This window comes from Pteropus medius, unplaced genomic scaffold (genome assembly GCF_902729225.1).
Source record: "Pteropus medius unplaced genomic scaffold, Ma_sr-lr_union100, whole genome shotgun sequence".
Classification (NCBI taxonomy): Eukaryota; Metazoa; Chordata; class Mammalia; order Chiroptera; family Pteropodidae; genus Pteropus; species Pteropus medius.
Window position 1 is genome coordinate 9,869,769 of NW_024344370.1, and position 12,994 is coordinate 9,882,762.

Here is a 12,994-nt window from a genome sequence, read left to right on the forward strand (position 1 = left end):
GAATAGCCTCAGAATATTACTTAAAATTAATTTTAAAAGATCACCTGATTTTGTTTTCTTCTTGCTACTATGTCTTCGTGGTCCAAAAAGAAATATTATTGCCACTTCTATTTAAGATACATTTAGATATATCCTAGATTACTCAAAAATCTCTAAAAATGCCTAAATCTATCTCTTGAAACAAAAACTTGCACTCATCATACGGTAATTTCTAAGATGTACATATGAATATAAATATACACACACCTTTTTGAAAAGTATATTTCAGCTTTGCTCACAAATATATTAATTCTGTATGTTATACCTTATATTTTTTCCCTCAGAAAGTAGTGTATGAGAAGTAGTGTGTGAGAATGGATCCTACAAACTATTACCTTCATTCATTTTTAGAATTCATTCCTTCTTTTACTAAAGAATGGTAGCTGTTAAAATGGACAAAATTAGCCAAAATAAAGAAGTTGCAAAATGTCTGCATTACTTTAGTGATTTTTTTTTTTAAACAATTCTTAAAGCTATCACTTGGATTGAAAGACTGAAGTGAGCATTCAAGACTGAATGAAATATGTTTGTGAGAGAAAGGAAAGAGAAAAGGAGAAATTTAAAAGAATAAAGAGGTGTTCCGCTTTGATTGTGTAGCTTAAGAAGCTGTGGGAGAGGGGGTAAAGTACCTGGCAGCTATAGTAGCATCAAATTCATATTACCTTTTCTCCTTAAGGTTAAATATGCATTGTGTCATGCCTAAGAGGTCAGCAAGCCCAGGGAAGGTAGAAAAGTAGAGGGAAGGTAGGTGAGAGCTGACTAGGTGGTAATAAGGTCGTTTGAACTATTGAATACAAAAGTTGAATGTTTCCCAAGATAATATTTTTAGGTGTTAATACTAAAGTGTATGCAGAATCATTTAAACTAAAAAAGTTGTCGAAGTTGACTTCAACATGTTCAAACCCCAAAGTGTATAACCTCAGTTGTTTGTTTTAGACAAAACTGTCATGATTTAGACAGTTTTAGAGTTAATAAATTGGAGGCTTCAGTTGCCATTTTAGTCACTGCAGCTACTAAGTCTAGAATTATAGAATTGACAGTATAGAAATCACTTGATCCAGTCTATGTGTACATATAAAGTATCTGAATCCCAAAGCAAAGAATGAAAGCTAATGTGAGAGGAATCTTGATTTACAAGCCACCTTTCACTAAATAGTAGATGTTCTAGAAATATCTGTTGAACAACATAAAGCATGTAAATTCCACAGTAATCTAGTCATATCTATAAGACCCTGGTTTAATTTCTGCTTAATGTAAGATTACTTTTTGGGTACTGGTATGTTTTTATGTAGAATACAAACAAATGTAGTGACTGTTGCTTTGAAAATTCAGTCATTTATATTTTTGCAGTTTTTCACAGACCATTGATTTCAGTGTTATTAATATTTCTTTTCTGTGACCTGCTTGGATTTGGACATGTTTTATTCCAGTTCTTCTGTGTTTATAACACACATCAAAAATATTGAACATTGGCAGGGAGAGTTGACATGGTATCAGTTTTACAAAATAATATCTGTGCAACTTATTCCCAACAATTATTACATACAATGTTCTGATCGTGTGAATATTCACTGGTTCCAAAGTCCACTTCCGCAGAACAGTTGTGGATTACTCCTGCAGTTACTGTGTCCTGCATAGTGGTGAGATTTCTCTTACATTAACAGTATGCTATTTCTTTATATTCCTAAAGGGGTACTTTTCATTACATGGAGACGCAGGCATTTGCAGCATACAACCTTTGGTTGACTATGCCTCAGTTTGATGGCTACAAATACAGAGTGGTGCTTTTAAGCTATGTGTATGTATATATGTGTGTGTATATATATATGTGTGTGTGTGTGTGTGTGTGTGTATGTATATACACATACACACACACACACACACACACATATATATACACACATATGTATGTGTGTGTATATATATATATATATATACACACATACATATATGTATGTATATACACATATACACACACATACACACACACATACACATTTTAAATTTAAGCCCCCAGAGGGTATGGGCAGGATTTCTCAATCAGTAGTAGACTGTCCCTATCCTATAGGTCATTTTCTCTCTGATTTTAATAGCGATTCCCCCAAAATTTCTGCCAGAAGCCAGTATGCTTTTGTTAATCTTATATATACTGGAAAGATGTACATATAAAAGAAATAATCAAATTTTCTTAAGTAGTTCTGATTTTTTTTTTTTTTTTTTACTACAGTCATCATTGCAACAGAGTAAGACTAACAGTCTGTCTTTGTTTTTCTCCCCAGCATCATTCCTTTATAAGAACTAATGTCTGTTTTGGTTGTACGTTAAAGAGGAATCCCATGTCATCAGCATTAAATGTGCTCCTGTTCACATATTTATCTATAGAGCCCTTGCTTGCAGGCCAGTGTTCAGCAGACATAAGAGATATAGATGCTCATCACTTAGGTGTAGTAACATGGTTTATAGTAACATGGCTTGCAGTAAAAAGTTTGACATTACTCCTTATCTGTAGTGCAGTTTCATTAGCTTTTTCTTAAAAAGAAATAAAGACAATTTAAAAATACTATTTGCTCAGAGATGGTCCAAACTGGCAAAATCAGTTTAGTATTTTATATTCTAATTAAGTATGCATTTCTTCTTTCATACTTTTATTAATTTTACCTCTCTTGGCTTTTATCTTTATCTTGTTCCAATTTCTAAGAAATATATAGATAATTAATAAGGGAACTCCAAATTCTTTGGCCATTTTACTTTTTGATTTTTCTTTCTTATTTACTAACGGTGACTCTTTTTAGAAATTCTGAACTCAATATTTTTCTCTTTTATGCCAGGGCTTTTATTCTATGTATTCTACAATAGGAAAAACACAATATAAACAGCATTCTAATGTCAAAATTGAGATGACTGGCTTGAGGTCTTTAGGTACTCTCATGGACTGAATTGTGTCTCCCCCGCCAAAAAAAAAAAATCCAAATGTCGAAACCCTAACCCCCAACATAACTGTATTCGGGGATAGGACCTGTTCTTTCTGTTTTCTCTCTCTTTTAGAATGGGAATGTTCATCCTATGCCTTTCCCAGCATTTTATTTTGCAAGCATATAATTTTTCTGGTTTCACAGGTTCACAGCTGTTGAGGAATTTTGCCTCAGGATGAGTCGTACCTCAAGTCTCACCCATATTTGGTTTAGATGATACTTTGGACTTGGAGTTGATTCCAGAATTGGTTGATACTTTGGGGGTGAATGTATTTTGCATATGAGAAGTACATGTATTTTGGGGGCCAGAAGGAGAAATATTATGGACTGTATTATGTATGTTCCCTCAAAAATCCATGTGTTGAAGCCCTGCCCCCAATATGATAGTATTTGGAGATAGGGATTTAAAGGAGGTAATTAAGTTAAAATGAGGTCAGAAGAGTGGGATACTAATCCAATAGGACAGTTGTCCTTTTAAGAAGAGGAAGAGACCAGAAGTGCACATGCACAGAGGAAAGGCCATGTAAGGACACTGTGAGAAGGCAGCTGTCTGCAAGCTAGGAAGAGAGCCCTCACTAAAACTCAAAATTTTTGGCGCCCTGATCTTGGAATTTTATCCTCCAGAGCTCTGAGAAAATAAATTCCTGTCATTTCAGCCCCCCAGTCTATGATATTCTGTTATGGCAGGCCAAGTAAACTAACACAGGAATCATATTGACAAGGTAGACATTTTTCCAACATTTAGAAAATCAGCGTTGCTAAATTTCAAAAGCAGAGCTATTTTTAATTAAATAGCCAAGAAAATGCAAACTTCCTCTTTTTTGTTAATAAATATTAGTAACCTTGAATAGATAATGCTATTGTTAGATATCAAAATAATAATTTTTTTTTCATCAACAGAATTTATTTTTGGAGCAGTTTTAGCTTTAAAGAAATTGAGCAGAAACTATAGAAAACTTCCGTATATTCTCTCTCCCTCTGCACAGTTTCTCCTATTAAACATCTTGTCTTAGTGCGATGCAATTGTTAAAAATGATGAATGAATACTGATACTTTTATTTAAGTCTTTATTTAAGTTCACTCTTTGTGTTGTAAAGTTTTATACATTTAAACAAATGTATGATGTCATTAATTCACCCTTATAGTATCGTAAACTACGGTTTTACTGCCCTAAAATTCTCCTATGTTCAACCTATTCATTCCTCTCTCTCGTTCTCCAAATAATTGGATATTAACATATAAAGATGGTGAAATAGCTGGAAAACACATTTAAAGTTATGTGCATAAAATACAAATATACAAATCTGTTGTCCCTGTGTGAAAGGTCTTTATGTTAGATTTTTCCATTCCCAACTGTTCAAGATTTGGATTACAAAAGTCTTCTTTAGTATTTAACCAGTCCTTTGATGGTGAAAGGGTCTGGGACTATTAATCCACATATAAACTCATCTTTGACAAATATCACTTTTATAATGGGAGAGCAGCAGAGACACATTCCTACATCTACTCCATTCTCCAATTTTACTTGGTGATGGATAAGTAATCCCCCTATAGGTAGAGGTAGGAAAATACATATATGATTCCTCGTCTCATTGGAATTCCTTGACTTCCACCTGTCACAAAATACTGACCTTGTGTCTAGGACCAGATGATGCAAGTTGTGACTGTAGACGTTGTTCCATGTTTAGTATTCTTTATCTGTTTTCAAACAGAGACAAACATGTGGTTATATTGATGGGGTGGGAGACACAGACACACACAAACTTTGAAGTCACTGCAAGTTTTTAAAGTAATTTTTAAATTGAAATAAGATAAATATAGAAGAAAAACTGATCACAAGTGTATAGCTTAATGAATTTTCACAAAGTAAGCACACCCATGAGTACCCAGAGAAACAAATAGTACATTAGAAATTAGTACATTACTAGCACCTCAGAAACTTACTAGGTACCACATTATTTTATTATTTTTATTATTATTTATGCCTACAGCACCTGGTCTTCCTAGATGGTCTCCCATCCAAGTACTAACCAGGCCCAACCCTGCTTAGCTTTGAAGATCAGACATTGGGCTTGTTCAGGGTGGCATGGCCATAGACCATGGACTGTGGCTCCACTGAGGCACAAACCCAGGACCTTCTGCGTGTAAAGCAGACATGCTAACCGCTACACTATGGAACCACATCCATTAGTTTATTTTTTAATTTAACATTATGTCCCAGCAAATTTCTTTGAGCAACACAATATTCTTCAAATAAGGATAACAATTTGAAAAAATAATGTGTATGATTTTGTTCTTACCATGTAAACTAGTGAGATATGTACATATTGGAGTGTCTTTGCTCATTAGTGATACCAGAAATGTTGAATGTAAGTCTAAAAGTTGAATTTAAATATTTTAAACTAAACACATATACCAACATATGAAAGTTTTATACACCAAGTAAATGAAAGTGATGTAGTTAAGATGAAAATCAACAGTGAGCCATGTGGTAAGGGAACGAAGAAACATCACATCAAAGGTATTAGGGGTATGCGTGTGTTGTAATGATGTAAATATTCTTTATCCATATATGCTTTCTACTCAGGATTAGAGAACGTACTACCCATTGTGATTTATATAGTTCTAAGAGAAAAGAAAAATGGTGTCTTTTAATAGGCCCTTGATTTCTTATTTACTTATTAATTCTTTTCAGTTGTTATACCTCTTATTTACTTTTTTCTATTGCGTTAGCTAGTAGTACTGGTACACAGTTAAATAATACAGAAAATAGTGTGCATAATTGTCTTATTTTTGTCCTTTTCCTGATTTTCATGGAATGCTTTTAACATTTCACCATCGAGTATTACAGTTGTTAAAGTTTTCAGTAACTCCCTTTTAATCAGATTAAGGAATTTTTTTTCTATTTCTAGGACACCATTTTTTTCTATTTCTAGGACACCATATTTAAGGATAGACTCTCATCTATCCTTAAATATTTTAAAGGATATTGGTGGGAAATAAGATTTTCATAGGCAACACTTTGGGGACAGTTGTTTTGCATAAAGTAGGAGTTCTCAAAATGTGATCCTCAGCCCCTGGTGTCTCTCAAACCTTTCGGAGAATCAGTTCAGACTATTTTTGTGGTAAAGCTAAGACGTTATTTGCCTTTTTTATACTGTGCTAACATTTTCATTAATAATGCAAAAGCAACAGTGAGTAAAACTGCTGGTCCCTTAGCAGAATCAAAGCACAGTGACAAACTGTACTAGTAATTATTCTTCACTGGCATCCATACACATGCTGTTAAAAAACTCTTTATTGAAACAGTAAATATTAATTTTATCAAATCTTCACTGTAAGTTACATATATTTTTAATATTCTGTGTGAAAAAATGAGAATGAATAAAACACTTCTGCAGAACACTGAAGGCTGATGGTAGTTTTGAAGCAAAGCCCTCATTCAGTTGTTTTAGTTTAGAGCTAGCTGAACTGCCCATTTTTCCAAGATATACCATTTTTACTTGAATTTTTGACAAACGTTATTCAGACATGGATATTTGTCAGTATTTGTTACAAGCAATGAAATTGAGCTTTAAACAAAAATTAGCACTTTAGAAAACTTGTATCCACCACCATGAGCTTGACTGTTGCCCAATAATTAAAGAACTTTTTGCTGAGGTTGGTGATATTAACAAATGTGGCTTTTTTGATATTCTGCAATGAAATGCGAAATGTGTCATTACTTGGGAGATACACATAACTCAGCAAAACATTATTATTCAAATGCCCGGTGTATTGAGGAAATACCAGAAAGTGACAGGAATATTAGAATAGGTGGTGAAGTACAGCAAGATGAAATCTATGATCAGGCAATGGACTATATCAAGCCAATAGTAGCAGCTAGTGTGATCCAGGAGATACCAAGTGTGGGATAGGAGATAAGAAAGTTACCATGACAAAGACTGTGACCTTGGTGAGAAGAGCTAGCGTCCATGGAGAACACTCAGTTTTAGAAAAATGGATGTATCTGGTCTGATCAGAACAGGATTTAAGAGAAAAGCGATACTATACCTGCATTGTTAGGCCCATCAGCTTGTAAATTCCACTGCAGTTATATGAACAGGAGTATCAGAATTTTACCGTTTGTTATTCACATCTATTGACTCAGAACCCAGCTCCCCTGCAGAGTCCCTCCAAGTATTTCTGGGCATATGAGGCATCCATATACAATAAGCAATAAGTTCATTTTCATCTTATATTGTTTTCCAAGATCACCTTGTTTCTCCTCCTTCGCTCTGCTTCAATACTCTAGTTGCTGCCCCTAAGTTCTCAGAGTGTTAAAGCCATGTGGTATATGTTGCGCATAATTGTGTTGACCCCGTCAGAAAAGTTTTCTGTTGATTACTTATATCATTAACCTATCTTCCTAGAACCCATTTGGGTACTGAGTTGGGGATGGATTTGAGTACTGAGTTGGGGATGGATTTGAGTTAGCAGCCAACAACCATGCTGTATTTCATTCAAAGACTACTCTTTTGTTAATAGGTTTCTTTACTGTGTTTGACCCCTTTTGACATAAATTCTCTAACAGAAGCTACCTCAGGTATACTATAAATTTATCACTGTTGGGTAACCTCCAGTCCTTTCAAGCTCAGATATGTATAAATATAGATTTATTTCTTCCCTCAGGTTCCTCATGTCCCTTGCAAAAGGACTTCTATTTGGTTTGTCCCACTAGTTGGCTAGATATACTTATCACTTGTTATTGGAAAAAGGCTCTCTGCCGGATCTTGTTCATTTGATTTCAGAAAACATTGTCGAGTGCCTTTTTTGGTGCCAGGTGCCATGTTTGATTGTAAGAATACAGAGTTTAATAGAATATAGTGCTTTTTAGGAGCTCACCGTTAAATCAGTAAGACTCAAAACACACACGAGAATGTAATACAGCATGACCAGTGCTACTGTACAGGTGTGTTCAAAGTACTATGGGAACACAGAAAGGGGAGTAATTGTATTTTTCTGGTAAACATCTGTAAAAAAAAAAATTTGAGCTCAGCCTTAACGGATAAAAAGTATTTCTTAACATAAAGTCAAGAGAAAGGAAAATAACATTACAGGGAGAGCGAGCAGCAAATTTGAAAGAGGGAAAGCAGAAAAAGGTGTTTTTTAGGGAACTGTACAAAGATCTGCATAGTGTTGGTGTGGTGTGGTTTGCCTTTGGAGGAGATGCCAAGACTTTAGAACCAGTTTGGAGTCAGGTTTTAAAGGGTGTAAGGGACCACTTTTTAAAAAGGGGCAGAGTAAATGATCTTTTTATTCTCTTTATAGAAAGTATTGCAAAATTATTGTCATAGGAAGAGGCAAACGAAAAATATGCAAACAAATGGTATAGAGGATTATACATGTAGTCAGGACAGTTAATTGATAAAGATAGTGTGACTGTAAAATATTGAGTTTTTAATGTATGTAGTAAAATTTTTTGTAAAACTTTCCTTTGTGATAGTTATAGATTTAATAGCAAATTGTGAATTATGGATTCTCAGAAAAATCCTGTGTACCCTTAATACCGTCAACCAGTTACATGCACTAATTAGTGTGTGTGTGTGTTTGCATGTGTGTATATACTTCTGTGTAATTTTATCACACGTGTAGGTCTGTGTGAGCATCACCACAATCAGGTACATGAAAATTTCATCACAAGAATCCCTTGTGCTACTTAAAGGACGTTTTTTTTTAACATAATAAGGAGCTTAGACTGTATTCTATTGATTGGTGTCTCTCAAAGTGTGGTCTTCAGATGACATGTAACAGAATCACCTAGTGTGCTTGTTAAATATGCAGATTCCTACCCTAGAAACATTGAATTAGAATCTCTGTGTATGCAGTCCTGTAACCTACATTTAAATAAACTCCTCAGGTGCTTCTTATACCATACCTATGAGGAAATGACTTTGAGCTGACACTTGAATGATGAGAAGGAAGCACACCATGCAAAGACCTACAGCAAGGAGGTCTAGACAAGTGCTGTCCAATAGGGGTATGATATAAGTCATATACGTCATTTTAGAAATTCTAGTAGCCACATTAAAAAAAGTAAAAAGAAACAAGAGAAATAAATCCTTACAGTATTATTTTACTTAATTCTGTAAATTAAAATATTACTTTAACTTGAAATTAATATAAAAACTATTGAAATATTAGCATTCTTTTTTTCTACTAAGTATTCAAAATTCAGTGTATACTTTACACTTACCGTGCATCTCAGTTCAGATTAGCCACATTTCAGGTGTTCACTAACACATTTGATGAGTGGCTGTCATGTAGGGTAGCACAAATCTAGACAGAGTGAACAGCCAAAACAAAGGCCCTGAAGGAGATTCATATAGAGATATATATTTAACATCTGGAAGTTGAAAATAATGGTCTAGAGCTTTGGAACAAGATCAAAACTAGATATATAGATTTAAAAAAAATCATTTGTATAAAAGAATTGTCACACAGTATAATTTTTAGTGATTTGCAGTGAAGACTTATTAGAATCACCTACTGAGCTTTTTCTAACTACTTGCTTGCACTCCAAGAAGGCACGGAAAAATCTTGGGGGAGGGGTTGGAATGGGGAGGTGTGTATGGTTCTCTGGGAAAAGGAGAATGTAGGCAGATACGGAGTTTCTCCATCTTTGATTCTGATATGACTCTTCCCTGCAGTCCCTACTCCTGGCTGAGAACCTTTGGTGGTCAAAAGGGAGATGAGGATAGAAGACACTAAAAATATAGAAATGTGAAGGGAGCGCTTACAGAAGTTAAGTAAAGGAGGGGGCTTCAACAATGAAGAAAGATACATCAAGCTGGAGGAGGTCAAGACATTTGCAAATTAAGGTATTATTAATAATCATTGAGGACAGATTTAAATAGTGTAGTCAACGGAGCTAAAATGGGTTCTGAAGATGTCAGTAGAAGCACCTATGCCTAGCTACCTGAAGGTCAGCTAGATTGGCTGCAACAAGGGCATGCTGTGCTTTAAATCTGGTTAAGGTCCTCTTTTATAGTCCTTATAGCTATTGAATTTTACTTAATTGTATAGTACAGCTCACTCCTCACCGTGACCACACTATAGAATCACCTGGGGAACCTTTTAAAGTACTCATTCCTAACTCCCTCCCCATCTCAGGATAAGTCTAGGAGTAGGGCTTTAGCATTATTTTTTTAAAGCTTCCCAAGTGATTCTAATGAGCTAGGGTAGAAAACTGTGGATATATATCATAGTGAACATTACTATGACAGAAAATAAGTTTTATTTATCTTTTTACCCCCAGAGTTTTGACTCACTGTGTCGCATATGGTTAACTCTCAATAAATGTTTGTTGAATGAATGAAAAATGAAAGAGCTAACAAATGAGGAAATGTGGCTAGGGAACAAGTCAGGAGACTCTTATGGGTAGCTTAATAAACGAACATTTCCTTTCTTTATAATGAATAGTTTACCAGGCAAATTACTAAATACACTGCACCTTTCTTTGAATCCTTATTAGTGTAAAACTGTTTTCATAAGTTGGGCCAAATCACAGTATTGATAGAAAACCTCAGGTTTAAAAATAGACCACAAAATTGATAGGGCTGTTCTCTAAGTCTTTTTGTTTGACTACACATACCACAAGATATAGTTAACTGTTAACACTGAATACAACATATAAGATAAATATTGCATTCAAGGGATTTTTGCCATCAGTTAATTTAAAGTAAGTTTCAGTGTTCACAAAATTAACTACAACTCAATAATTTCTATTTAAAATTTAATGCTGTGGCTATTCAAAACACCCTATTTACAGGACTATTTATAGTTCTTTATTATGACTCTTTTAAAGCCGCTGTGATAACTTATTTGACTCTTCAGCAGTTGCCTCTTACCATTTTTAGTGAGTAATGGAAAAAATAGACATAAAATGTTCTGCAGAACTAAAATAAGGTGGTAGTCACATGATATAATGCATCATCATAATAGTTAAATGAAATTTTCAGTCCCAGACAGTTTATAGGGTGCTCCTGACCTAAGAGCTGGTAACTAGTGGTACCTCAGTAAAGGATAATTCTCTTATTTCTGCTCCACATGTAGCTAATGCTGTACAGAGGGTTTAGAAAATCAAGTTTAATGTGATATAGTTTAACATTCTAAAACTGAGTTAATTTTCCCACAGATGAAAAGAAGTAAAGAAGTGATAACTAAAAATCTTAATCAAGAAGAAATATATATTCTTCGTTGTTGGAAATGTAGAAAATGCATAGCAAGTTCTGGCTGTTTCATGAAATCTCTTGACAATCAAGTGATTAAGGTAAGTATTCTAACTCTAATCTTCACAGTTTCCAGGTGTCGAAATGCTGTGGGCACACCCACATATGACCAGATATCTTTCCATACGTGACTTACCTTTGCTTAATTTTACTGAACCCACTGAAAACATTTCAAAGTGGTATTCAGAAGGCATCCCGCCTTCCACAGTTACAGTTAATTTTACCTTTAGATGCTAATATTAACATGACCTTTAAGGTTTAATTGCAGTATCATAAACATAAGTAAAATAGAATCTTTTTTTTATCCCCACCTTGGGTAAACCTTAGTCATCACCACACAGTTAAATTCAAGATTCTATCAAGAAATAGAAAACCTGTTATATAGTAATTTTTAGTATTCAATATGAGCCTAGAAAACAAAGTTCATGTATAAGTTAAAAGTCAGTAGGAACACCTGAATAATATTCAAAAACATTCAATAAAGTATTTTTTATTTAACAAAAATAAAATCCCTGAACTTCTCTAAGAGCAATATGAAAGAGGTAGTATCATGGAGGTGCAAACTAGATGGTAATCCATGAATTTTGCAGTGAATTCTCAGTGCAACACAGAGAGTGGCTGTAATCACCTATCATTGTTTTCTTCCCCTTCCACAGAGACACTCAGTATGTTGTTGTTTTGTTTTGCCTCAGCCACATTTGATCATGGTTATTTCCTCTCTATCATCTTATTCTCTGAGGCATTTGTGTTTTCTGTGAAATGTCTTTTTTTCTTTCATGTTTTTCTATTAGTTTTGTTTTGACTTGGGGTGGGGAGTCCTTTATTCTAAATACTAATTCTTTCTTGGTTATTGTATTGCAAATACCTTTTGCCAGTTTATGTAACTTGTAATTCACTATGGTATCTTTTAATGAACAAAAGTTGATAACATAATATAGATGAATTTATTAATCATCTCCTTTGTGTTTTGTACTTTTTGTTCAAGAAATTTTTCTGCACCCTGAGGGGAAGATTTTTTCCTTTCTTCCTACTAAATACCAGAGTTGAGATACAAGTTTCCTTCTGTGTCCTGAGCAGCAAGTTTATTTTTCATTCACTCTTATGCTGAGATTACAACCCAGCTTTATGTAGGGGTTCCCCCTTGGGATTTTCCCACCCTGAGCAAACCCTGTTATTTGTCTTGTCTTCCACACCCCGTGCAGACAGAAAACAGATCTCAGAACAACATAGGCTATTAGGAAACTGAGGAAGCAGCATTCATAGCTGTTGGCTTCAGGACCACACTTTTTTTTATCCCTGTCCAGTGCTAGGGAATCCATCTCACCCTCCATAAAACTAGGAACTGGACACTGGAATCACTGTAATTTTAGCTTCAGAATAACCAAGTACTCCAAAACCAAGCTTGCTAGAAGAAACAGCACAAATACAGTTTTCGTGTCTGCTTTTATAATATTGAGCAGGTGTATCAGCTTGCTAGAAGCTGTGTCGTGGCGTGGAACTTGAGCTATGGGAAATCTAAGACATTTGAGCTTTAGTTTTCCAGCTGCTGGCATGTACTAAGGCATGTGACAGGGAATTTGGAATGGAATTTTGAAACAATCTACAATGTCTACCCCATCTTCAAGCCTGAGAAACATGAAATGTAGGCAAACACCAAAATCAGAAGCAAAATAACAAAAACCCTAAAATCATAAAAATAAAATAACAGAAATG

The 12,994-nt window shown here is 34.6% G+C and overlaps 1 protein-coding gene and 1 pseudogene across 2 annotated transcripts in view; one reads left to right on the plus strand and one right to left on the minus strand.

The window, feature by feature from the left end:
- The window catches only part of RNF180 (ring finger protein 180), a 123,701-nt gene that overhangs the window by 12,161 nt on the left and 98,546 nt on the right, over nucleotides 1-12,994 (plus strand). Inside the window, exons 1-2 of one of the 2 annotated variants that reach the window (XM_039870014.1) lie at nucleotides 9,608-9,871; nucleotides 11,188-11,322. In XM_039870014.1, the coding sequence (XP_039725948.1) occupies nucleotides 9,821-9,871; nucleotides 11,188-11,322 (186 nt within the window). In that variant the 5' untranslated portion in view covers nucleotides 9,608-9,820. Of the gene's footprint in view, nucleotides 1-9,607; nucleotides 9,872-11,187; nucleotides 11,323-12,994 lie in introns of those variants that run through there. The other variant, XM_039870015.1, reaches the window with a different exon arrangement.
- LOC120608376 (uncharacterized) lies at nucleotides 4,994-5,109 on the minus strand (annotated as a pseudogene).